Below are 27,072 nucleotides of genomic sequence, written 5' to 3' on the forward strand. Positions count from 1 at the left end.
TGCATATATATCTTTATCCTATGAGTCTTACTAGTATGACAGGATCGTGTAGATTGCTATGCTACAGGACTCCGGTAGAAGTCGAGTGATTGCCTGTCACTCGCGAGAGATAGGAAATATATTATTGGATTACTATCACTTGGAAAATATGAAAATGGTGACCGGGCAGGGATATGGTTTGGGTATTGGTGGGTGTAAGAAGTTGTGTCGCCGCGGAGGCGGGTCATAAGCTTGGTTACACCGTTTCTCCCTGTCTGGTCGATTAAGAACCGATCGTGCATATGACTCTAGGCAGGTCACAGACTTATTATCCCGAGCACATACTTGTGTATGGGCGCTTGGAATGCTTGTTGCTCTCTTGTCACGGATCTGGCTCTTTCCGGACCGACTGTCAGGGTTTTATTTTGGTGGAGGAGGTCCTTGCACCGCACTGAGTCCGGGACTCAGAGGCGGGGGCTTGGAGTCCCAGTTTGGACGGGGACCTGGACACCCAGGACAGGAGAGTGATGGGTTGGTCCTGCTTGTGCCCGGGGTACAAGCGGGGCGTGTGTTTTCGGGGTACCCAGCTGGGGGCATTGATTCGCGAATCGCCGGGCTATCCGGTACGGCTTGTCTACGGTTTAGCATCGTAGTAAGAACTGAAAGATGAAAGATGGAAGATGGACAAAGGAAATCTGATTGCTTACCACCTGCTTGAAAGTAGCACAGGTGCTTACATAGAATGGTTAGTTAATGAACCAATGCGGCTATTATTAAAAATCAAAGATAAGGACGCACGCTTAGTAATGCTTTCTGCAAATGCAACCCACAAACCAGATAGCCTTGCATATCCTTGGAGTCTTTTCTTTTCTCCTATCGGGTAAGTCTTGCTGAGTACAATTGAGTACTCAGGGTTTTATTCCCCCTGTTGCAGGTGACAGGTGGACGCTTGAGCTGACCTTTGTGTGTGGATTCCTCCTGGTGGGCTCAGAGAGGATTTCCTTTACGCTGCGATCGTAGTTGTTATTTATAACTCTCATCAAATGCTTTTATAAATGAAAGTTTCATAATCTATTGCTGTAGTCTATATATCCAATACTTCATCATGTCATTAATAGATGTTTATTTCCGCTGTAACTCTGTTCACATGTTTCTATTCCGTTGTTCAATTAAATTGTTTATAACTTGATAACATGATTCATTCCGCTGTTATATTAATAAATATTATACTCTGATGTTGTATTAAAAGTGATGTAAGAAATGGTTAAGAATGATACAAGCTTTATTCTCTCATTTGTGATTCTGGTGGCAAAAATGTGGATTTTCGGGTTCTCCCCTAGGGGTGTGTCCGACGGAACCGAGTAATCTAATGTTCTCCCCTGAGTGCTTAGTGTCTAATGGAAGACAAGCACTCCTGTGAGGACATTAAATTAGGCGGTTCTGCCACAGGTGGTATCAGAGCATAAATGAGAAAATAAAGCTTCGAAAACCTTTTCTAAACTAAAATTTGATAACCCATTGTTGCAAAAAGTTAGGACGTTGCATGCGAAGTTATATAAGTAGCCCTATTACTATGGTTATGTATCCAGGATAGATGGCACTCTGCTGACTTAGATAGGCTTGATCAAGTTTCTGCAGGTACACTGACTCGAGCATAGTTCGATAGTATCGACTAGTTACAGGGAGAGAACGATGTGCCAAAATTCTGAGAACGGTTGCCCTATATGTTGGCAACAGTGAAAGGACGTATAGGACGTGCATTCATGCATATCCCGTTTGTGCATTGTAGTACTCGTATTACTTGCAGATACACCATCCATAGGTGTCACGCGTGTCGTATTGTGCACGAATGACTCGTCCTGTTCTAGAGTTAGGTCTGAACTGTGGCTTCGTGTTTCGCGTTCGCCCGTGGTTCACGCCGGTCGTGACCCACGTCTCCCCATACCCCTTTCTACGCTCTTGTCGGACCCTTACCCTGCAGCCGTACTAGTCAGTAATGACATCGCACGTCGCTCGCCTCGAACTCGTGGAATTTGGTCGATCCGCCATAGTGATATCGCGCGGGAACCCTGGTGAACCGCGCCAGGACCACTGAATGCTCCGCCTTTATAAGTAGAGCCTGGCTTAGCCATTGGTACCACCACTCAGCGCACTTTAGCTCGCTTAGCTTCTCCTTTGAGCCAGCTTTTCACTCAGCCTTCCTTGCAACCACCGCCAGAGATGGCAGGAGCCTGGGTTAGCACCTACTGCCTGAATGTTGAGGGGTTTCCCAAAATCCTGCATGCCACCCTGCAAAAGCTCGGAGTCAATGATCGCCCCGAGTATGAGGGCCGTGAGTATGAGGAGCATGGCACCGAGCGGTGTGAGGTTACAGTCTACATCGGGAAGAGTGAAGAGTTCCCTAACCTCACCGAAGCCTGGAGTGTGACCGCAACCGGGTTTAGCTTCATCGACACCTACCAGGTTGTGGCCCGCAAAGCCTTACGGTACCTCTGCCAGATCTATGAGGAGCCCATTGCCCGTACCCCCATGCGGTTCTTTCCACCTTTGGATAGGAACCGGCGGGCATGGAGGGCTCGCATGGAGGCTTTGCAAGGGCGAGATGTGCAAGAGGATAGTCCCACCGTGGTGCACTTGACCACGTACCTGCTCGCTCTAGATGAGCAGTACGACCGTCAAGCCTTGGAGCTGAGGGCGTGCCTTCAGGCGCGCCGAGGAAGCCAGAGGTCTTCAACCGGATGCTCCAGGTGCAGCTCGCCGAAGCGCATGCCAGCGCTGCAGCTGCTGAGAGCCGAGAGGCTACCATGGAGGAATCTCTGAAGGAGGCTGAAGATCGGCATGTCCATCAGCTGGGTGAGGCCTATCTGTTCACTAGGGCCAGGCGGAGGTCGCTGGTTGATGGAAGGCAGGATGCCCCAGATCTTGGAAGGGATCCCTCTCCACCCGCCAGAGAGAAGAAGAACCGGTGATGCAGAACCGCCAGCACCTCCACCGTCGGAAGTGTTAGAAGCAGAGCCCTTGATTCCTCTCACTCAGCCATTGCCACAAGAAGATGTAGAGTAGTTGCCTTGGGACGTTGTGCCCGTAGTAGTAGTGTTTTTCGTTGCTGTCCCACTGTATTTTCTCTTGCCGTTGTTGTCGTCCGTAGTTGTTGAGATCGTCCGCCGTAGGTGAATGCTATGTCGTGAATGTGAGCCTGAATGCCTATACGTTGTACCCGTGTAAGATCGTTGGAACATGCATTTTAATTATTTCGCTGTGTTTATTGCGTTCATTTACTTTAAAGTCTTGTTAGGCTTGCTCTAAGTTTTCCAAGGGCGATGATAAGTGAGTTACAAGAGAAGTTGACATTCAGATGCCAAGCAGATCAGCCGTGATTGGGATGTTATTGGACACTGTATCGACTAATTGTGGATGTCCCAACAGAAACACTTGAATCTTTTAAAACCAAATCCGTCGTTGGATTTGAAATTCCTTGTCCCTTAGTTGTGGAGGGAAACCTTGTTGTTGAATTTTCCCTTGCGATACCCCTTACTCTGTGGTCTATGACCCCACTGCCTTCATGGGCGTGTAAGTTGGTATAGTTGCCTGGTTAAAAGCTTATGGTGCCGCGACTGAAACCGAGGGCTCCATGTGGAACAGCTGCCACATGTGACGCTGCTCGGCACGCGCTGGTATCGAGGTTGTTAACCAAGTACCTTTACCAAGTTACACCGCCGTACTGTTTTGTTTTAAAAGTTTTCTCTGAAAATGTTCGGGTGTTCAAACGGGAAATCCATAATGGGGATGCAAAAGTGTTTTTCAAGGTAAAAAGGAGATGGTTTGGAGAAAGGAAGTATGACATGATCTGGGTTTACAGAAAAGATGGATGTGGTCAAGGAAGGTCAGCAGTGGATAGTCGGGAGTAGTTGCAAAAGTCAGAGTGGACGTTTTGTCCCAAGCCCTGTGCTTAGTTGACCGTGCTACGCATGCCGGGTTATTTCGCTGTGTGCCCTACGAACGCCGTCGATGTCGGGTCCATTATCGTCCCGTTTTCGCGTGACCGCGGCATCGTGCAGTGCCCGCCATCTTTGTGCACTGTGCGTTGCTCCTTTTCCAGCATCCGGTCGGCTCCCGACTCTCGCGCCTCGTCCCCGTACCGGACCCCCCCCTTTCCCTTCTTTTCCTTCTTCTTTGGTGACACGACCACCCGCACGCCTGCCTCATCGAGCGGACCCCCCCTCTACTCTCCTTTATTTCCCCCTCCGCCGCTCGCGCAGGAAGCACGCCATGTTTCTGACCTTATCTCCACATCATGCACCGTCTGTATATTCCAGCCCCGCCGCATCCGCCGTCAATGTGTTGCTTTTCCCTCTTCGTTCGCCTCTATAAATACCCTTGGTCCTTGCTTTTCTCCTTCATCCCCATTTCCCCTCACCTTTGGAGCAGAACTACGAAATCCAGTCGATGTTGTGAAGCTATGTTCGTCTGTCTGTGGTGATGGTGTGATCGAAGAAGAAGGAAGGATCCGGTTCGTCGAAGAAGTTCAAGTTCCCTTTTGGGCAGTCAATCTTAGGGTTCACGATGTTTTACTTCTCAGTCGACTGTTTCTGGATTTGTTGGTGCTACGCCATGTTTTGGATAATCATTATCTTGTTGTTTCTCCATTGTCCTCGTCTATCCCGACTTTGGGAGTAGGTCTTGGGTGTATCAAGTTGCTCTTAACCAGGTATTCCTAGATCCCCGTGTGGTTTAGTGTTCGAAGTCGTGTAATCTTTCGTGTAATCCCTGATCTACGGAATGTAATCGCGTTTCCCCTTTTCTGCTTCCAGTTTCGAATCTCGGGACGAGATTCTTTTTAAGGGGGGTTGGTTGTAACACCCCGGTGTTACGATCCTTTTTAGCGCCGCGATTTAGGCCTCAATAAAGTTTTCAAAACGAGTTTCTCGGATTTTTTTTATTTAAAACGTATTCGACGCGATATGCGAATCCTGTGTGACGTAATTTCGCGAATTCAAATAAACGTCCAGGTAAAAATTTCAGTGCGTAAAAATAGTTAAGAATTGCTGAACGACAATTCTGGCCAATCGATAACGAACGGTTCATTCTATTAGATTAAGCATGAAAAACAATGTTTATAAATAAAATAAAATCCGTTAATAAATAGAATGATATATATATATATATATATATATATATATATATATATATATATATATATATAGATTTAGAATCAAATTTAAATTCGAGCTTGCTGATTTTTTTGCTGTGCCTAGACGTTGCAAATTGACTAAAGTAATAAACCGTTATATATATATATATATATATATATATATATATATATGTATATATATATATATATATGTATATATATATATAGGTACGCATGTATATATATATATATATACACACACGCACACACGCACGGGGGAAAACGATTGCACCGTATGCTGTTGCTGCCTCTGCCCCTTTCGGTCTTGTCTCTGTCTGCCATGTCCTGTCATGTCTGTCTCCTTATTTTCTCTGCCAATGCTGTCTCCTGCCGTCCTTCCTTGCTCTCCTTTTTCTTCTACTAGGCCAACAGCTGAAGCCATCCACACCAATGATTTTCCCCTCCTCGGTTCCTGCCCGTGCTCCTGTCCTTGCCAGGCCACCGGGTGCCGCCGAGGCATGGCCGCGCCCGAGCCGCAGCGCCCGCATGCCGGCTGCCATGCCGTGGCCAGCTGCACCAACGTCCGTGCGTCTCCCCGTGTCGAGCGTTTCCACGCTGCCCCACGCCACATACAGCAGCAGCTCGTCAGTGCCCCGCGCGCCCGTGCTTCGCCGTGGTACCCCACCGTCGTCGGGCGTCCGCTCCTTGGCACTGCACGGCAGCATCCGCCGCCTGTGGAGTTCCGCTCCGCATCACCGAGCCCCTGGCGGGTGCTGGTTCGCATCCCCGTGCACGTGCTGCTGCCTCTTCCCTCGCTGGAGTCCCACGTCGAACCCGTAGAGCTCCTTGGCTGCTGCACCAGCGCGTCCCCTCCTGCCTCGCCGGGTCCGCGCGCAACTCCCTGCGCCGCGTTTCCAACCGCGCGCGAGCGCGCCCTTCGTCCCGCTCCCGCCGGAGCCACCATGCTGCGGTCCGTGGATGCCCGGCACGCTCCAACGCCAAGGCCGCACCCGCCATGCCCGAGCACGGCGCCCCTCCTTTTCCCGTTGCTGCTCCGCTTCCGTGTGCGTCGTTGCCGCCTCGAACTCCCGCGGCTGCCGTGGCTGAGCGCCGGGCCGACGTGCCGCGTTCATGCTCCCGCGCCCCGCCACTACGCCGTTTGGTCTCCTCGTCGTCGTCAACGAGCGCGCGGCCGGGTTTCGCCGCCGGCCGATGCTCCCTCTACTCCATGCGCTCCTTCTCTAGGAAGGAGGAAGGTGAGCAAGGGTTTAAATCCAAGAAAACATTTTGTACAGGGTTCTTTACGCAAATACGTGTCACCGGGGAATAGTGTTTTGTCTTGGGAAGTAAATTGAGGAAAGTATAGGTGCGTCACTGCAAAAAGACCACCGCTGCCCTGCCTGGCCGCCTGGGCTGCTCGCCCGCGATTGGGCCACCGCCTACGCTGGGCCGGTCTACCGTTGGCTGGGCCGCCGGGTTGGAAGGCCGCGCGCGCCCCAGTGGCCCGCACCGCTTTGCTGGACCGATGGCTACTCGCGCTGCTGGGCTGTTGCCCCGCTGGGCTGGCCGGCTGCTCACCCGCGCGACTCACTGGGCCGTCCGCCGCCCGCACGCCGTTGGGGCCAGGTGATTGGCGCCGGCCCATTTCGACTTGTAGAGTAATTTTTGAGTTAGTTTAAAAAGGTAAAGTTGTAAAATCAATATAAAATAGCATAGGAGTCCAAAAATGGTGAAACTAATTTTGTTAGTCTCCTAAATTCATGATCTACCTGCTAGTCTAATTTGTTCATATAGTTGAATAATATTCTTGGAAGTTATATAATTAATTTAAGGCGTTTGATGTTGCAAAGTATAAACTTATAAGAATTTCCATGATGCATTGGTAATAGTGTTGGATCTGAAATTCGTACAGTAGGCTCTTGGCAATATTAGGTACTCGTGGTAATTTTGGTAGCTCCGGAATAATTAGTTTGCTAAATAGATAATGATGTCTTATTTTGAATAATGATTAAATCGATAGGATAAAATAAAGAAACACCGTTGGTTTATATAACTAAACTAATTGTTGGAAAATAACGCCTTATCCGACAACGGGAATATGTAGTCTATGTACAGTCGTCGTTAGAACTAACTCGTTACTCGAGAGGCGTAAAGCGTATTTATACGAGTCACGATTTCAGTCAATTAATTATATCTTTGCCTGGCATTACATTGCATATCATAATAGGGACGTCGGTGGATCACGGAGTTGTCGGGAGTTGCTGGAGGAATGGTGCTTTTGGAGATCATGTCGCCATGATGGAAAGCTAACTTCTGATTATATTTTTCCCAGGCAAGCCCCGGTGCATAACCCCTACTTTCTGCAGTTTAAGTTATATTTGTGCATTAAGTTTCAAGGAGTTGAATGAAACCACTTGCATATATATCTTTATCCTATGAGTCTTACTAGTATGACAGGATCGTGTAGATTGCTATGCTACAGGACTCCGGTAGAAGTCGAGTGATTGCCTGTCACTCGCGAGAGATAGGAAATATATTATTGGATTACTATCACTTGGAAAATATGAAAATGGTGACCGGGCAGGGATATGGTTTGGGTATTGGTGGGTGTAAGAAGTTGTGTCGCCGCGGAGGCGGGTCATAACTTGGTTACACCGTTTTCTCCCTGTCTGGTCGATTAAGAACCGATCGTGCATATGACTCTAGGCAGGTCACAGACTTATTATCCCGAGCACATACTTGTGTATGGGCGCTTGGAATGCTTGTTGCTCTCTTGTCACGGATCTGGCTCTTTCCGGACCGACTGTCAGGGTTTTATTTTGGTGGAGGAGGTCCTTGCACCGCACTGAGTCCGGGACTCAGAGGCGGGGGCTTGGAGTCCCAGTTTGGACGGGGACCTGGACACCCGGGACAGGAGAGTGATGGGTTGGTCCTGCTTGTGCCCGGGGTACAAGCGGGGCGTGTGTTTTCGGGGTACCCAGCTGGGGGCATTGATTCGCGAATCGCCGGGCTATCCGGTACGGCTTGTCTACGGTTTAGCATCGTAGTAAGAACTGAAAGATGAAAGATGGAAGATGGACAAAGGAAATCTGATTGCTTACCACCTGCTTGAAAGTAGCACAGGTGCTTACATAGAATGGTTAGTTAATGAACCAATGCGGCTATTATTAAAAATCAAAGATAAGGACGCACGCTTAGTAATGCTTTCTGTAAATGCAACCCACAAACCAGATAGCCTTGCATATTCTTGGAGTCTTTTCTTTTCTCCTACCGGGTAAGTCTTGCTGAGTACAATTGAGTACTCAGGGTTTTATTTCCCCCTGTTGCAGGTGACAGGTGGACGCTTGAGCCGACCTTTGTGTGTGGATTCCTCCTGGTGGGCTCAGAGAGGATTTCCTTTACGCTGCGATCGTAGTTGCTATTTATAACTCTCATCAAATGCTTTTATAAATGAAAGTTTCATAATCTATTGCCGTAGTCTATATACCAATACTTCATCATGTCATTAATAGATGTTTATTTCCGCTGTAACTCTGTTCACATGTTTCTATTCCGTTGTTCAATTAAATTGTTTATAACTTTGATAACATGATTCATTCCGCTGTTATATTAATAAATATTATACTCTGATGTTGTATTAAAAGTGATGTAAGAAATGGTTAAGAATGATACAAGCTTTATTCTCCCATTTGTGATTCTGGTGGCAAAAATGTGGATTTTCGGGTTCTCCCCTAGGGTGTGTCCGACGGAACCGAGTAATCTAATGTTCTCCCCTGAGTGCTTAGTGTCTAATGGAAGACAAGCACTCCTGTGAGACATTAAATTAGGCGGTTCTGCCACAAACGCACTATGTCGACTAGTGCGAATAGAGCCTCCAATGCCCTCGGCATGGGACCCTCCGCTGGGTACAGTCTAATCTTTCTGATTACTGTAATCTGTCCCACCGTGGTGCACTTGACCACGTACCTGCTCGCTCTAGATGAGCAGTACGACCGTCAAGCCTTGGAGCTGAGGGCGTGCCTTCAGCGCGCCGAGGAAGCCAAGGTCTTCAACCGGATGCTCCAGGTGCAGCTCGCCGAAGCGCATGCCAGCGCTGCAGCTGCTGAGAGCCGAGAGGCTACCATGGAGGAATCTCTGAAGGAGGCTGAAGATCGGCATGTCCATCAGCTGGGTGAGGCCTATCTGTTCACTAGGGCCAGGCGGAGGTCGCTGGTTGATGGAAGGCAGAATGCCCCAATCTTGGAAGGGATCCCTCTCCACCCGCCAGAGAGAAGAAGAACCGGTGATGCAGAACCGCCAGCACCTCCACCGTCGGAAGTGTTAGAAGCAGAGCCCTTGATTCCTCTCACTCAGCCATTGCCACAAGAAGATGTAGAGTAGTTGCCTTGGGACGTTGTGCCCATAGTAGTAGTGTTTTTCGTTGCTGTCCCACTGTATTTTTCTCTTGCCGTTGTTGTCGTCCGTAGTTGTTGAGATCGTCCGGCCGTAGGTGAATGCTATGTCGTGAATGTGAGCCTGAATGCCTGTACGTTGTACCCGTGTAAGATCGTTGGAACATGCATTTTAATTATTTCGCTGTGTTTATTGCGTTCATTTACTTTAAAGTCTTGTTAGGCTTGCTCTAAGTTTTCCAAGGGCGATGATAAGTGAGTTACAAGAGAAGTTGACATTCAGATGCCAAGCAGATCAGCCGTGATTGGATGTTATTGGACACTGTAGCGACTAATTGTGGATGTCCCAACAGAACACTTGAATCTTTTTAAACCAAATCCGTCGTTGGATTTAAATTCCTTGTCCCTTATTGTGGAGGGAAACCTTTGTTGTTGAATTTTTCCCTTGCGATACCCCTTACTCTGTGGTCTATGACCCCACTGCCTTCTGGGCGTGTAAGTTGGTAAAAGTTGCCTGGTTAAAAGCTTATGGTGCCGCGATGAAACCGAGGGCTCCATGTGGAACAGCTGCCACATGTGACGCTGCTCGGCACGCGCTGGTATCGAGGTTGTTAACCAAGTACCTTTACCAAGTTACACCGCCGTACTGTTTTGTTTTAAAATTTTCTCGAAAATGTTCGGGTGTTCAAACGGGAAATCCATAATGGGGATGCAAAAGTGTTTTTCAAGGTAAAAAGGAGATGGTTTGGAGAAAGGAAGTATGACATGATCTGGGTTTACAGAAAAGATGGATGTGGTCAAGGAAGTTCAGCAGTGGATAGTCGGGAGTAGTTGCAAAAGTCAGAGTGGACGTTTTGTCCCAAGCCCTGTGCTTAGTTGACCGTGCTACGCATGCCGGGTTATTTCGCTGTGTGCCCTACGAACGCCGTCGATGTCGGGTCCATTATCGTCCCGTTTTCGCGTGACCGCGGCATCGTGCAGTGCCCGCCATCTTTGTGCACTGTGCGTTGCTCCTTTTCCAGCATCCGGTCGGCTCCCGACTCTCGCGCCTCGTCCCCGTACCGGACCCCCCCCTTTCCCTTCTTTTCCTTCTTCTTTGGTGACACGACCACCCGCACGCCTGCCTCATCGAGCGGACCCCCCCTCTACTCTCCTTTATTTCCCCCTCCGCCGCTCGCGCAGGAAGCACGCCATGTTTCTGACCTTATCTCCACATCATGCACCGTCTGTATATTCCAGCCCCGCCGCATCCGCCGTCAATGTGTTGCTTTTCCCTCTTCGTTCGCCTCTATAAATACCCTTGGTCCTTGCTTTTCTCCTTCATCCCCATTTCCCCTCACCTTTGGAGCAGAACTACGAAATCCAGTCGATGTTGTGAAGCTATGTTCGTCTGTCTGTGGTGATGGTGTGATCGAAGAAGAAGGAAGGATCCGGTTCGTCGAAGAAGTTCAAGTTCCCTTTTGGGCAGTCAATCTTAGGGTTCACGATGTTTTACTTCTCAGTCGACTGTTTCTGGATTTGTTGGTGCTACGCCATGTTTTGGATAATCATTATCTTGTTGTTTCTCCATTGTCCTCGTCTATCCCGACTTTGGGAGTAGGTCTTGGGTGTATCAAGTTGCTCTTAACCAGGTATTCCTAGATCCCCGTGTGGTTTAGTGTTCGAAGTCGTGTAATCTTTCGTGTAATCCCTGATCTACGGAATGTAATCGCGTTTCCCCTTTTCTGCTTCCAGTTTCGAATCTCGGGACGAGATTCTTTTTAAGGGGGGTTGGTTGTAACACCCCGGTGTTACGATCCTTTTTAGCGCCGCGATTTAGGCCTCAATAAAGTTTTCAAAACGAGTTTCTCGGATTTTTTTTTATTTAAAACGTATTCGACGCGATATGCGAATCCTGTGTGACGTAATTTCGCGAATTCAAATAAACGTCCAGGTAAAAATTTCAGTGCGTAAAAATAGTTAAGAATTGCTGAACGACAATTCTGGCCAATCGATAACGAACGGTTCATTCTATTAGATTAAGCATGAAAAACAATGTTTATAAATAAAATAAAATCCGTTAATAAATAGAATGATATATATATATATATATATATATATATATATATATATATATATATATATATAGATTTAGAATCAAATTTAAATTCGAGCTTGCTGATTTTTTTTGCTGTGCCTAGACGTTGCAAATTGACTAAAGTAATAAACCGTTATATATATATATATATATATATATATATATATATATGTATATATATATATATATATATGTATATATATATATAGGTACGCATGTATATATATATATATATACACACACGCACACACGCACGGGGGAAAACGATTGCACCGTATGCTGTTGCTGCCTCTGCCCCTTTCGGTCTTGTCTCTGTCTGCCATGTCCTGTCATGTCTGTCTCCTTATTTTCTCTGCCAATGCTGTCTCCTGCCGTCCTTCCTTGCTCTCCTTTTTCTTCTACTAGGCCAACAGCTGAAGCCATCCACACCAATGATTTTCCCCTCCTCGGTTCCTGCCCGTGCTCCTGTCCTCGCCAGGCCACCGGGTGCCGCCGAGGCATGGCCGCGCCCGAGCCGCAGCGCCCGCATGCCGGCTGCCATGCCGTGGCCAGCTGCACCAACGTCCGCGCGTCTCCCCGTGTCGAGCGTTTCCGCGCTGCCCCACGCCACATACAGCAGCAGCTCGCCAGTGCCCCGCGCGCCCGTGCTTCGCCGTGGTACCCCACCGTCGTCGGGCGTCCGCTCCTTGGCACTGCACGGTAGCATCCGCCGCCGTGGAGTTCCGCTCCGCATCACCGAGCCCCTGGCCGGTGCTGGTTCGCATCCCCGTGCACGTGCTGTGCCTCTTCCCTCGCTGGAGTCCACGTCGAACCCGCAGAGCTCCTTGGCTGCTGCACCAGCGCGTCCCCTCCGTCTCGCCGGGTCCGCGCGCAACTCCCTGCGCCGCGTTTCCAACCGCGCGCGAGCGCGCCCCTTCGTCCCGCTCCGCGCCGGAGCCACCATGCTGCGGTCCGTGGATGCCCGGCACGCTCCAACGCCAAGGCCGCACCCGCCATGCCCGAGCACGGCGCCCCTCCTTTTCCCGTTGCTGCTCCGCTTCCGTGTGCGTCGTTGCCGCCTCGAACTCCCGCGGCTGCCGTGGCTGAGCGCCGGGCCGACGTGCCGCGTTCATGCTCCCGCGCCCCGCCACTACGCCGTTTGGTCTCCTCGTCGTCGTCAACGAGCGCGCGGCCGGGTTTCGCCGCCGGCCGATGCTCCCTCTACTCCATGCGCTCCTTCTCTAGGAAGGAGGAAGGTGAGCAAGGGTTTAAATCCAAGAAAACATTTTGTACAGGGTTCTTTACGCAAATACGTGTCACCGGGGAATAGTGTTTTGTCTTGGGAAGTAAATTGAGGAAAGTATAGGTGCGTCACTGCAAAAAGACCACCGCTGCCCTGCCTGGCCGCCTGGGCTGCTCGCCCGCGATTGGGCCACCGCCTACGCTGGGCCGGTCTACCGTTGGCTGGGCCGCCGGGTTGGAAGGCCGCGCGCGCCCCAGTGGCCCGCACCGCTTTGCTGGACCGATGGCTGCTCGCGCTGCTGGGCTGTTGCCCCGCTGGGCTGGCCGGCTGCTCACCCGCGCGACTCACTGGGCCGTCCGCCGCCCGCACGCCGTTGGGGCCAGGTGATTGGCGCCGGCCCATTTCGACTTGTAGAGTAATTTTTGAGTTAGTTTAAAAAGGTAAAGTTGTAAAATCAATATAAAATAGCATAGGAGTCCAAAAATGGTGAAACTAATTTTGTTAGTCTCCTAAATTCATGATCTACCTGCTAGTCTAATTTGTTCATATAGTTGAATAATATTCTTGGAAGTTATATAATTAATTTAAGGCGTTTGATGTTGCAAAGTATAAACTTATAAGAATTTCCATGATGCATTGGTAATAGTGTTGGATCTGAAATTCGTACAGTAGGCTCTTGGCAATATTAGGTACTCGTGGTAATTTTGGTAGCTCCGGAATAATTAGTTTGCTAAATAGATAATGATGTCTTATTTTGAATAATGATTAAATCGATAGGATAAAATAAAGAAACACCGTTGGTTTATATAACTAAACTAATTGTTGGAAAATAACGCCTTATCCGACAACGGGAATATGTAGTCTATGTACAGTCGTCGTTAGAACTAACTCGTTACTCGAGAGGCGTAAAGCGTATTTATACGAGTCACGATTTCAGTCAATTAATTATATCTTTGCCTGGCATTACATTGCATATCATAATAGGGACGTCGGTGGATCACGGAGTTGTCGGGAGTTGCTGGAGGAATGGTGCTTTTGGAGATCATGTCGCCATGATGGAAAGCTAACTTCTGATTATATTTTTCCCAGGCAAGCCCCGGTGCATAACCCCTACTTTCTGCAGTTTAAGTTATATTTGTGCATTAAGTTTCAAGGAGTTGAATGAAACCACTTGCATATATATCTTTATCCTATGAGTCTTACTAGTATGACAGGATCGTGTAGATTGCTATGCTACAGGACTCCGGTAGAAGTCGAGTGATTGCCTGTCACTCGCGAGAGATAGGAAATATATTATTGGATTACTATCACTTGGAAAATATGAAAATGGTGACCGGGCAGGGATATGGTTTGGGTATTGGTGGGTGTAAGAAGTTGTGTCGCCGCGGAGGCGGGTCATAACTTGGTTACACCGTTTCTCCCTGTCTGGTCGATTAAGAACCGATCGTGCATATGACTCTAGGCAGGTCACAGACTTATTATCCCGAGCACATACTTGTGTATGGGCGCTTGGAATGCTTGTTGCTCTCTTGTCACGGATCTGGCTCTTTCCGGACCGACTGTCAGGGTTTTATTTTGGTGGAGGAGGTCCTTGCACCGCACTGAGTCCGGGACTCAGAGGCGGGGGCTTGGAGTCCCAGTTTGGACGGGGACCTGGACACCCGGGACAGGAGAGTGATGGGTTGGTCCTGCTTGTGCCCGGGGTACAAGCGGGGCGTGTGTTTTCGGGGTACCCAGCTGGGGGCATTGATTCGCGAATCGCCGGGCTATCCGGTACGGCTTGTCTACGGTTTAGCATCGTAGTAAGAACTGAAAGATGAAAGATGGAAGATGGACAAAGGAAATCTGATTGCTTACCACCTGCTTGAAAGTAGCACAGGTGCTTACATAGAATGGTTAGTTAATGAACCAATGCGGCTATTATTAAAAATCAAAGATAAGGACGCACGCTTAGTAATGCTTTCTGTAAATGCAACCCACAAACCAGATAGCCTTGCATATTCTTGGAGTCTTTTCTTTTCTCCTACCGGGTAAGTCTTGCTGAGTACAATTGAGTACTCAGGGTTTTATTTCCCCCTGTTGCAGGTGACAGGTGGACGCTTGAGCCGACCTTTGTGTGTGGATTCCTCCTGGTGGGCTCAGAGAGGATTTCCTTTACGCTGCGATCGTAGTTGCTATTTATAACTCTCATCAAATGCTTTTATAAATGAAAGTTTCATAATCTATTGCCGTAGTCTATATACCAATACTTCATCATGTCATTAATAGATGTTTATTTCCGCTGTAACTCTGTTCACATGTTTCTATTCCGTTGTTCAATTAAATTGTTTATAACTTTGATAACATGATTCATTCCGCTGTTATATTAATAAATATTATACTCTGATGTTGTATTAAAAGTGATGTAAGAAATGGTTAAGAATGATACAAGCTTTATTCTCCCATTTGTGATTCTGGTGGCAAAAATGTGGATTTTCGGGTTCTCCCCTAGGGTGTGTCCGACGGAACCGAGTAATCTAATGTTCTCCCCTGAGTGCTTAGTGTCTAATGGAAGACAAGCACTCCTGTGAGACATTAAATTAGGCGGTTCTGCCACAAACGCACTATGTCGACTAGTGCGAATAGAGCCTCCAATGCCCTCGGCATGGGACCCTCCGCTGGGTACAGTCTAATCTTTCTGATTACTGTAATCTACGCTTTTACTGCTTTTACCGTATTTATCTGTATGCCATCTCTGCATGCTGTAGCGTTCGTTAGAGATATACAGATGCACATATATGTCGTCACGAATTTGCTGATGTTATTTTTTTGGATTAAACAGATAATGAAAATGCCTAATTTTCTAACAATCCAAAAATCTAATGTCAGACAAATTTCTGTGAGTGGTTTTGCTGCTGCTTTGAAGCCAAATAATTTTGATGGCAAGAATTTCATGATATGACGTGCCAAGATGGTATTGTGGTTGACTGCGATGAACTGCTATCACGCCGCATAGGGGAAGCCTGAACAGTTTACTCTTGAGGAGGAGAAAAAGTTCTTGGCTGCCGATAACCTGTTTCGAGACGCCGTGATCAGTGCACTTTATCCCAAATATGAGAAAAACTACATATCTTGCACATCAGGCAAAGAGTTATGGGATGCTCTTGAGGCAAAGTTTGGAGTTTCTGATGCTGGCAGTGAGTTGTACCATATGGAGCAGCTGTATAACACAAAATAGTTAAAACCCGTTCTGTGGTCGAACAGGCTCATGAGATACAGGCGCTAGCAAAGGAACTAGAATATTTCTCATGTTTGTTGCCCGATAAGTTTGTGGCTGACGGTATAATCGCTAAGCTGCCACCTTTTTGGAGGGACTTTGCTACTTCTCTAAAACACAAGAGACAAGAGTTTAGCGTGGCTGAGCTTATTGGATCTCTTGATGTTAAGGAGAGGGCGAGAACAAAAGACAACCGTGGAAAAGGAGTTGAGTCTTCCGCCACCAATATGGTGGAGAAGAAAAACTCATTTGCATCTCGTAATAAAAAAGAAGAACATGCAAGAGAGCAACAATGCAAAGCCTAAGCAAATTGCACAGTTCAAGAAGAAAAACAACAAGAAAGGTGAATGTTGCTTTGTTTACGGAGTGATGAGCATTGGACAAGTGCGTGTCCAGACCGCAAATATAAGCAAGAAAAAAAATCAGCAAACATGGTGATTAGCGAGACTAGAGGAGGAACATCTGGGTATGGTAATATTAACATTGTTCCCCCCTATATATGTCGTGAATGCCATATATTCTGACTGCAGTCTAGCTTTGAAGGTTGTTACACATGCACATATATGCTGTCATGAACCTGCTAATATTATTTTTCTGCTGATAATGAGAATGCCTAAATTTCTAACATTCTCATCCTCCAGAGTCTACAAAGCATTGGTCGATCACCCAGGACTCATCCTGTCTTCAAATGGATCTGGAAGTGCCCACGTCAGCCGAAACACAAAGTGTTCTTCTGGCTACTACTCAAGGATCGATTTAGCACCAGAAATATCCTCAGTTGAAAATTATAACTATGTCCTTTGCAGCTCATCGACAGAAGAGGACTTGTACCATCTCTTCCTTCATTGTGATTTTGCTAAACAGTGTTGGAATTTGCTCAGAATTGATGTCCAGCAAGAAAGCACCTTCCCTGATATTGTAACAACCTTCAAAGCTAGACTGCAGTCAGAGTTATTTATGGTGGCAATCATACTGATGTGCTGGTCCATTTGAACAGCAAGGAATGACTTTATCTTCAAAGGGCTACAGCCAGATGTGCAAGACTATAAACGAAACTTCTGCAAGGAACTGAAATTGGTTCTGCTCAGGGTTAAGCCAAGCGCACTCTCAAGATTTGAATCATGGCTTCAGAACATTTCAACACTTCAGTCCTAGGATTATGCTTAATTTTTTTATTTCTTTTTCGGTTCCCTGAGTTTTGCTTGTAATCTTTGACTTCCGCCTTTTAATTTAAATAAATAAATTTTCTGTAGGGGCCAAGGCCCCTCCAGTTCCCTCAAAAAAAAAAACATTCAACAGGCTAATAGGGCTAAGATATCTTGAAACAAATCCAAGGTTTTTTTTCAAATAAAAAATATATATGTTGGCGGTGAATGAGGAAATAATAAAGTGATTTTTAGAGCATTTTTAGGCCTTTTCCCTTGTGCTTCCGGCACACTGAAAACACCCCGGCAAGATTCTGATAGTGATCAGGGGGCCTTGGGGAGGAGTGAATGCATGCAAGCCACTAAACAGAAAGAAAGAACCCTCTAGAATGACCTCATTAGTCATTAGTACCACTTGCATTTATCCCCTACCCATTTGCAGTGTGCAAGCATGCATGACCACACAAACTAAACACGCCACACAGTGTTCCAGTAAACCTAGCAAACGACCAGCAGGTAGCTAAGCTAGTGATCTGTGCACCCATGAAGATGGTACGAGCGAGTGACCAAGTGGCCAGCTCCTGTTGCTTTGCTTGCACCTCATGAAGTTAGCCACCAAGCGACGTACGCATCCAAAAGGTTCTTGGCTCATTTGCTTATAGCAGTAACCTCATGAGAACGAAGTGGTTGGCTGTAAGAAGGGCAAGGGCAAGTGGTGTTTTGTGAGCCAGGAGTCGTCCCTGCATGATGAGTTGAGGGAGGTATTCCTCGTTTTGAGATGGTGGCCAGACGCCCAAACCGATGCCGAAATGGTTCCTATCGACAAAAAATGCGCGCCTCTTCGTTCCGTGATATGCTTGTTGGATGTGTGTCGTCCTCTGGACCACAAGCAAGCATGTCAGCTAGTTTGTTCCCAAGACCTACTATATGCATATATATCACTTTCTCTAATCGCATATATAGGCTAATTTGTAAAGGAATATCGTTTATCAAACTGTTTCTTTTTTACTTTATTAGCCATCAGTTTCAAAATTTATTTTCGTATAGACTGACAACAAATGATCACTGGCATTAGACATTCATGATGAAAATAATGTTCTTGTATATTTAACTCTTTATTATTAAGATAGTATATACTTTCATAGATATTACTATTTATATTGGAAACTGTGACGTGATGTCCTAGTTGACTTATTATATCTGTGATAAGAAGAGAAGTAACTTGTGAAGAAAACTAATTTTATGTTGTGCTCATGAATAGTATATATCTAATAATATTAAACTATGTTTGGTTCCATTAGCTGCTAATATATAGTTAGCTAGCTAATAGCTCATGGCTAATATTAGCTAGCTAACTATTAGCTGTTATTAGCCGGCAGAAAAAAAAAATGAAAGAAAAGCATAGCCTATCCCCTTTTCAAAACCGTTTGTCTCTTGTTTGTCTCGGCGAATCCCCGGTTTAGGGAACTTTCTTAGAAAGTTGAATTTGCGCCCTCGAAGCACTCTTTTTTTTGAGTCGGGTGCAAAGGAAGGATAAGATAGGAAGGGGTACAGTACTAGACTAACAACTACTTAATTTAATATTCATTTAATATTAAATAGTAATTTAATAAAGTAGTTAAGTAGTTATCCACTATAATAATTTACTATACTAAATAAATAATTTACTATAATATAAGTAGTTAAGTAATCAACTAGACTGATTTTTTTTTATCATAGCACCTCGTTAGTTCGATATTTAGCTAAAAAGTAGGTTGACTATTAGCTAGATCTTTGGATAAAAAAGAGTCGATTATTAAAAGCTAACTTTTTTTTTAGAAAACAGGACGATTTCTTAGCCCCTATTAGAGAATAAATTAATCCCAGCAAAAGAGATGCAAAAGAGAAAGGAGAGGGAAAGCAGCTAACAGCTCCATAGATGCAAACAAGGTTTCAGAGCGAGTGATGGAGCTAAAAAAAAAATAGATTTACTGGTTCTTAGTTAATTTAGAGGAAGAGAGGAAAAACCAACTCTTATTATTATAGTGACATAAATAGCGTAGAATAGTAGACTCGCGGGGAGGGAAGCTGAAGCTAGAGACAACTCTCCCTAACTGGCTCTAAAAGAAGAGAACAACATGGGGGTGTGAGACAACAAACGCACCATTGGCGCCGTACACCGTCCCAGTTGATTTTCGCTTTTTCTTTTCAGACTTCGGCAAAAAGAAACTCATGAAATGAGATTAAAGCACACGCCATGCATATATTTACAAACATATATATCGGCATGCCCCCCATCCTTTTCCCTGGTTTTATGGGCATCTTGAGGTTGACATCCCTGACCCAGGGGCCAGGGCTGCAGCCCTTGCTGCGCTGCGCTGCGTTGCGTCCTTCTCAGCAACCCTGTGTCTGCTGGGCCGGCGGTGCGGTGTAGTGCTCCTGCGCGCAGCGCCAGGGACGGGACGGGCCCTCCCCTCCACACTTTTTAAATAGAGCAGGCCACGGCTCCCCGGCCAGCTCTCTCCTGTCCTCAGGCACAAGTGAACTCAAACGCGATCGATCTCCTGCTCTGCCTGCCTCCCTCGTCTTCCTCTGCCCGTGCGCGTTCCAGAGCACGTACGGACAGAAGCTTGCGAGCACCATCATGGTGAGTTCCTGACTACAACTTCCTTGTTGCCGTTGCTGGGCATTTGTTTGCTAGCTCCATCATCGGTGCTGGTTGTCCGATCTCCGATCCTTGGCTAATTATTCTCGTAGCGTTGCTGATCGATTTCTTGGTGGCGATGGTTGCAGGAGGACGGCGCGCGGGATGCGGAGCGGTGGGAGGGGTACGTGGACTGGAGGAACCGTCCGGCGACCAGGGGCCGGCACGGCGGCATGGGCGCCGCCTCCTTCGTGCTCGGTAAGTGATCGATCGCCCGCCGCCGCACCTGCCTGCCTGCCTGCCTCTCTGCTTCTAGATTCTTCTTATTGGAATAGAATAGAGCTCTGTTGATTGCGGCCGCGGCCCGGCAGGCTGCAGGGGACCTGCTGGATGCGGTTGCGGTCGTGGAAAAGCCATCGCGAAGCGGAGGCCTGCACGACGGATCGAATAGGATACTGGTGGTCTCCATGCACGGAGCCTCGCCTCGCCTCGCCTCCCTCTGGCCTGGCCTGCCGCCTGCGTAGCGCAGAGCTGAACTGAAAGCCACGGCTTCCATTCCCTCTGGTTTCTTCTTCTCCTCCCTCCCATCCTCCTCCCTTTCCCCAAATCGATGGCCCCCTCCTCCTGCTTTCGTCCAACAGGTGGTGCTCGAGGAGGACCCTTTGTTGGTCGCTCGCTCGCTCCCCTCCTTTTCCTCCCACTGGCCTCCTTTCGCTCCCTTTCACATACAGTTCGCCTGCAACTTGCCCGGGGAATTCGCAGTCTTTGGCTCCAACTGCGCCACAAACCCAAGGAAAGCAGGGCACCCCAACTTGCATGCATGCACTGCATCGGCATGACCCGACCCGTGGGTGCAGTGGCTGTTGGTGGTGGTGGATTCCTCTCCTCTCCTCGCATTTTTTTTGTCTTCTTTTTGGGTCTTCTTTTTTGGTTCCATCCATGTCCATGAGCACCACGCACTGCTCGAACAGAGCAGGGTGTCCAGGGTTCAACCATGCATCTTCTTCAAGGACACGCACTGCTGGCTCGTTCCTTCTCGTTCTCCAAACTGGTCGTGAGGCTGCCCTCGTTCCGAGGACGGGTTCGTTTCGTTCCTCTGCTCTGCTGTGCCCGTCCGTCGTCGATCTGGAGGCCTCTCCACTCGCTGCAGACAAGTTGCCGCGGACGGTTGCATTAGTCCGTGATGATGAGTGTTGACATCGTCAGGATCCTGATGAGAGGGAGGGGGAAACCAGTCTGTTTTTTCCTCCTCTCATCTGATCTGATGACGAGAGCGGATGAGGGTGAGCCCGCGTTAAACCACGGCGCGAATCACAAGGCACAAGTGGGTCGCGGAGTTAATTGGCCGGCCGGTACGCATCGGGTTCGGGAACGCCACACAACCCAACCCGCACATCATGTATGTCAGTTACTACTACTACCGCACATGCTGCTTACGTGAATTTTTTTTTAAAAGTAATAAAATACAGCACGGAGTACAACCAAATTTGATGCGGCTGCATGCTTTTGTCTGCACTAGGGGAAGAAAAGCTGTGTGCCTTTGCAGGATTATAATTAGCTACTAGTACTAGTGTAATTCCCGCTGGAACTAAGCCATCATCACTTGGAATTATTCCCATGATGTTTGAAATGAGTTGCCTGTAGCTGTTGTACTCTGACGTTCTCGATATGGTAGGGTCATGATGCGTGATGGCTGGCGCTGAACTGAATTGCTGTGGCATGCATTGTGTGCAGTGGTGGAGGTGCTGGAGAACCTGGCGTTCCTGGCGAACGCGAGCAACCTGGTGACGTACCTGATGGGGTTCATGCACTACTCGCCGTCGCAGTCGGCCACCACGGTCACCAACTTCATGGGCACCGCGTTCCTGCTCGCGCTCCTCGGCGGCTTCCTCTCGGACGCCTTCTTCACCACCTACACCATCTACATCGTCAGCGCCTTCATCGAGTTCATGGTACGTTACGTTACGTACGCACTACTATTACTACTACTGCTGCTGCTGCACAAACTAAACTAAACTAAGCGCCAAAAATCCATCTTCTATTTGTCGACTATCTTCTAAATTAAAAACAGAAATATCTATCACCCATGCAAGTTCCTCCTATCCTATCCATACGTTTGTCATCACGTCATAGGAATGGGATGGTACCAAAACAAACAATGCGCGCGTACGCATACCCTGTTGTTCCCTGTAGGAGTAGCTAGGGTAGTATTGATGTTTCCTGATATCTAAACGTATCTCTATGTTGGTCGTCTATCGTTAACCTGTTCGTTAGGTCATAAACGATCGTGGATTATAAGACAGAACAATATTTTTCTCTCACATTAAACCAACCAGCAGTAATAATCCACGACCATTTCAGCCGAACAGGCTGCTTATCTCCAAGCTGGTGGCGTGAGAGGAATATAATGCTAGCCGATATATACAGTCCAGCTGTGCAGCCACGTCAGCGCTTGACTTCTGTACCTCCAGCCCCGTTGCTCTCATTTGGCTGACGGCTGAGATTAGAATATCGCCGCTGTGTTGCTCTTCCATGGCATGCATCAAGCCCCCCAGCTAGAAAAGTGGTGATGAGGGGACACGTGGCCTGGACTATGACCGTAGTTTTTCTATGAGGAATCAATTAATTCACCACTAATAATCTCATCACCAACGTACTAAGAGGTCAGAGATGGCTGTACTGTCAGCTGAAGATCGCCGTGTTTTTGCGTGATCCACGTCCCTCACCTGTCTAGCTAGCTAGCATATGCTCACTGAAGTAGTCATCAGGTCAATTGTGAGCCATATATCTGACCAGCAGTATGCCAAATTAATTAACCAGCAGGCGAGGCGATGCAAGCTCATGCACGATTCCCTGCGATTTGGGTTAAGGAGCAATGCAAAATTAGGGCCAATGATTCATGGGTAGCCGTCACTTTATTGGCCACGCACACTCGATATACCCTGGGTCAAAGGGAAGCTAATCACATCTCCTTCATACATTAATTGTGCTGTCACTGCACCTGCAGCCTAGCTATGCGTTTAGGGCCGGCCGGGCATGGGCTTAAGCTGAACCATCCGATCGATCCGTGTAGCCGTAGCGGCCTTGTTCAGGCAAATCAGTGCAGTGGACCTCCTGTCGCTTTTAGAAAAGAACCGAAGGCGCAACAATATCCATGTGAAGCCCGTTTAATTATCGCAAAGGACCGGTGGTGCCCTCTTGTCTTTGTGTGCAAATATTTCTGGAGCGATCGAGCTTAATTTGTTTTCCTGCGCGCCAGGGAAGAACGTATTTATGTTTTGATGACACGTGGCGCCGGCCCCATTTCTTAGGTTCTTTTATCGTTTTGTTGCTGAAAATATCTGAATGGACGTGTCACCATAAATGAGTGTATAGGTTAACCGGCCGTTGGATGAGTAGGATCGATGGTGATATGTAGCGAGGAAGGCGACCTTTGTATGTGGCGGATCACGTGGGTACAGCATGTAGTCCCTAGCAACAAGTTGAGCACAAACGACCTGTAGTTGCAGGAATACAAACTAGTCATTGTATACAATACACAGTCGTTTACATCAACAGCCGTAAGATGCAGGGCAGTTGGCCAATTGCATGCATTGCAAAACGTTAAAGCCCCATGACGTTAAATTGGGACGTGAGTCGGAGCAGTTTAAATAAAAAAAAATACTCTATATCCACAAAATCCCTGAAACACAAATTGTCAATGCAAGTTTCGGCTAATGTAAAAGTGCGTACAATAAATAAAAATATTATTATTATTGTTATTATGTTATATATGCAACCAGAAATATGCATCACCGCGTACCGTAGATCCTTCAGATTGACCGGCTGCTTTACGTAATCCGGGAGACGGTAGGGACAAGTTCAGCTTCAACCACTTTTGAACAGTGCAAGGGCATGATTGATGGTTTGTTCCTAGATTTCGTCCGTGTACGGGCCCAGTACATTTGATACGTCCAGACAAAACGCTGGCAAAAAGCCAAAAGCCCCGTCCGGCAGTCCCTGTGCCGCAGCAGCCGCGTCAAACCGCTTCAGGGGTCGCCGCGCGTGAGGACGCCAACTGCCGCGTCAAACCGCTTCGTCGGGAACCTTCGCCTTCGAGCCGGGGCACCGCCCGCCTGGTGCCGCGACGGGCACGGGGTCCCTGCGCACGAGAGGATCGCGCGGCCCCGGTGGCCGGTGGGAACGCGGAGCGAGGGCGGGCGGGGGGGGGGGGGGGGGGGGGGGGGGGGGGGGTGCATTGAGGGACGAACCTGGACAACGCAGATCACACTAGTCTGGGTTCTTGTACAGTGAGCAGTAGCGGAGGGTTCACACGCTTGACGCGCCCGTTGGGCCTTGATAGATACGGTTGGCACCTTACACTATAGGCTATAGCTAGTGGAGGGTTAAGTCTTGTGATGGGCTGATTAGCCCAACTAGTTGCACTGATCTGGGTTAACATGTGCACGGCACCAACTAGTTGAATCTGCTGAATGCTTTTGGTCAAGAACCAGGTCAAGGTCAGCCTCCCAGTCCCAGCCATTCGGAGCCAAGCAAACGTCTCAACCTGGCCGTGCAGTTCTTAGTCATCAGCGCTGACAAATAGTACCCTGATTTTGTTTGGCTGGTCAAAGGGCTAACTGCGTGGCATCAGCATGGGACGGGTGCCGGGGTCGGTCTCCTCCCTTGCTTTGGCGCTCGGCTCGCCGCTCACGGGCGCAAAGCGACGCCGCGCACGGGCGGAGCCGGAGCGCGCGGCCCCGGCCCGTCGCAAGTAGTAGGAGTAGCTAGCAGAGGGCCGCCGCCGCCACTTGCATTGCCGTGTCCGTGTGCCTGCCTTTTGTCACTGTCGCCTGATATTTACCCAATCATTCGTCATGACGGATGGTCACTTGACATGATGTACTTTTAACGAGAGAAAATAAACTGCAGAGCACTCGCACCAAATCATCATGTCAGATTGGCAATGTATGTAGAATTTCGGCCCGGCCCAAAGACAGTGGGCTGCGAATGTCTTTCTGATAACTTTACCCACTCTCTGTTGCGTGTCTAAATTTCTTTGATGGCGCGCAGGGGCTGGTGATCCTGACGGTCCAGGCGCGGACGCCGTCGCTGATGCCGCCGCAGTGCGCCGGCAAGCCGGCACTGTGCGAGCCCGTGTCGGGGGCCAAGAAGGCGATGCTGTTCGCGGGGCTGTACCTGACGGCGCTGGGCGTGGGCGGGATCAAGGGCTCGCTGCCCTCCCACGGCGCGGAGCAGTTCGACGAGCACGCGCCGCGGGGCCGAAAGGGCCGCTCCACCTTCTTCAACTACTTCGTCTTCTGCCTCTCCTGCGGCGCGCTCATCGCCGTCACCTTCGCTGTCTGGGTCGAGGACAATAGGGGCTGGCAGTGGGGGTTCGGCATCGCCACCATCGCCATCCTGCTCTCCATCCCGGTCTTCGCCGCGGGGTCCAGGCTGTACCGGAACAAGGTGCCCACAGGGAGCCCGCTCACCACCATCGCCAAGGTCCTCGTTGCCGCCGCGCTCGCGCGGCGCCGCGGCGGATGCGGATACGCGCAGAGCGCCATCAGCAACGGCGCCGTTATCGACCGCGCGCCCAGCCCCACGGGGAGCACCGACATGAAGGAGTACGACTGCAAGCCCGCCGGGGACATGAACATGATGGAGGAGATGTCGATCTCCGACTCTGCTGCGATCGTGGCGGCTGCCGAGCCGTCCCACGAGCTCGCGTTCCTGAACCGCGCCGTGCAGTGCCAGCCGCCGCGGCACGGCCGCCTGGCGTGCACGGTGCAGGAGGTGGAGGACGTCAAGATCGTGCTCATGGTGCTGCCCATCTTCTTCTCCACCATCATGCTCAACTGCTGCCTGGCGCAGCTGTCCACCTTCTCCGTCGAGCAGGCGGCCACCATGGACACGCGCGTCGGCAGCCTCACCGTGCCGCCGGCGTCGCTCCCCGTGTTCCCGGTCACCTTCATCATCATCCTCGCGCCCGTCTACGACCACGTCATTGTCCCGTTCGCGCGCCGCGTCACGGGGACCGAGATGGGCATCACGCACCTCCAGCGCATCGGCACCGGGCTGGTGCTGTCCATCGTCGCCATGGCCGTGGCCGCTGTCGTCGAGGTGAAGCGCAAGAACGTGGCGGCCAGCAACAGGATGCTGGATTCCGCGAAGCCGCTGCCCATCACCTTCTTCTGGATTGCGTTCCAGTACCTGTTCCTGGGGTCCGCCGACCTGTTCACGCTGGCGGGGCTGCTCGAGTTCTTCTTCAGCGAGGCGCCGCCGCGGATGAGATCGCTGGCGACGTCGCTGTCGTGGGCGTCGCTGGCGCTCGGGTACTACCTCAGCTCGGTGCTGGTGTCCATCGTGAACAGCGCCACAGGGCGCGGCGACCACCGGCCGTGGCTGCAGGGTGCTAGCCTCAACCACTACCACCTCGAGAGGTTCTACTGGGTCACGTGCGTGCTCAGCACCCTCAACTACCTCTTCTTCCTCTTCTTGGCCATCAGGTACAAGTACAGAAACGCGGGGGTCATCAAAGGGTAATGCATGCCATCTTCATAAGGCCGACCAGTCGGCGTTGCCATTAATCGCCGTGGTCGTGAGCAATGCATGCTGGGTGCAACTGTTTATATAGGTGGCAAGCGGAGATGTAGGTTAATTTCTGCAGGATGTGGGGAATGATGGTGGTTTATGAAGCTGTAATGGATTTGGTTGATTGGTTCAACAAGTAAATCAACAGGAGGTGGGGCTCAGTGAATCGGATGTCCATATATATGTTTGAATTAATCAGGTACCAAAAGTTATTCAATTCGCCATTTACAAATGTCAAAAGCAAAAAAAAGGGAAATGCTAACTGAAAAACCAGGAGGCGTTAACATGCGAGCCCGCATGCTTCTTGCGTCCGCCCGATAGAAAATCTGAAAAATGGCAAATCTTAGTGTTAGATTTGAAACTTATGCCTCTCGTTCCCACCGGTCGGATGCAGGTGCAAAGCTTCTAATGTACCAAAACAAAATATTGTTCAAACATTTATAATTTTAATGGATTCATAAATAGGTAAGTCCATTAAAAATATATTTGGTAAAAAACAATGTTGAATCATCAAAGAATTCGTTGTTATCAAAAACATATTCCTTGTGAAAATGTTGTAGGAAATATTTACCAGATAAAATGTTGTGCATATGTTTCTTATGAAAAAATGTTGATTTGGCAATTATGTTGAGTCAACAAACTATTTGGTGATTTTGAGGTCAATAAATTTTC

At 48.8% G+C, this 27,072-nt stretch overlaps 1 protein-coding gene across 3 annotated transcripts; it reads left to right on the forward strand.

Annotated features, from left to right (window-relative positions):
* Window positions 1-19,682: 19,682 nt before the first annotated feature.
* LOC136527308 (protein NRT1/ PTR FAMILY 4.6-like) lies at window positions 19,683-26,566 on the forward strand. Of its 3 annotated transcripts, XM_066519994.1 has the most exons (4): window positions 19,683-19,827; window positions 19,974-20,082; window positions 21,559-21,776; window positions 24,877-26,566. In XM_066519994.1, exons 1-4 carry the CDS (start codon window positions 19,825-19,827, stop codon window positions 26,350-26,352), a joined length of 1,806 nt encoding a protein of 601 aa, XP_066376091.1. In that variant the 5' UTR covers window positions 19,683-19,824; the 3' UTR covers window positions 26,353-26,566. The 3 variants fall into 3 exon arrangements, with proteins under 3 accessions (XP_066376091.1, XP_066376092.1, XP_066376093.1); XM_066519995.1 differs by lacking the exons at window positions 19,683-19,827; window positions 19,974-20,082 and adding an exon at window positions 20,089-21,223 and having other exon boundaries at window positions 21,500-21,776; XM_066519996.1 differs by lacking the exons at window positions 19,683-19,827; window positions 19,974-20,082 and adding an exon at window positions 20,089-21,223.
* Window positions 26,567-27,072: the final 506 nt, after the last annotated feature.

This window comes from Miscanthus floridulus, chromosome 19 (assembly GCF_019320115.1).
Source record: "Miscanthus floridulus cultivar M001 chromosome 19, ASM1932011v1, whole genome shotgun sequence".
In the NCBI taxonomy this organism is placed as follows: Eukaryota; Viridiplantae; Streptophyta; class Magnoliopsida; order Poales; family Poaceae; genus Miscanthus; species Miscanthus floridulus.

Bases quoted from the DNA above. Each gene is read 5' to 3' on its own strand.
- LOC136527308 (XM_066519994.1), top strand. The intron at 20,083-21,558 runs GTAAGTGATCGA...CATTGTGTGCAG, and splicing joins CGCCGCCTCCTTCGTGCTCG to TGGTGGAGGTGCTGGAGAAC. The intron at 21,777-24,876 runs GTACGTTACGTT...GATGGCGCGCAG, and splicing joins GCGCCTTCATCGAGTTCATG to GGGCTGGTGATCCTGACGGT.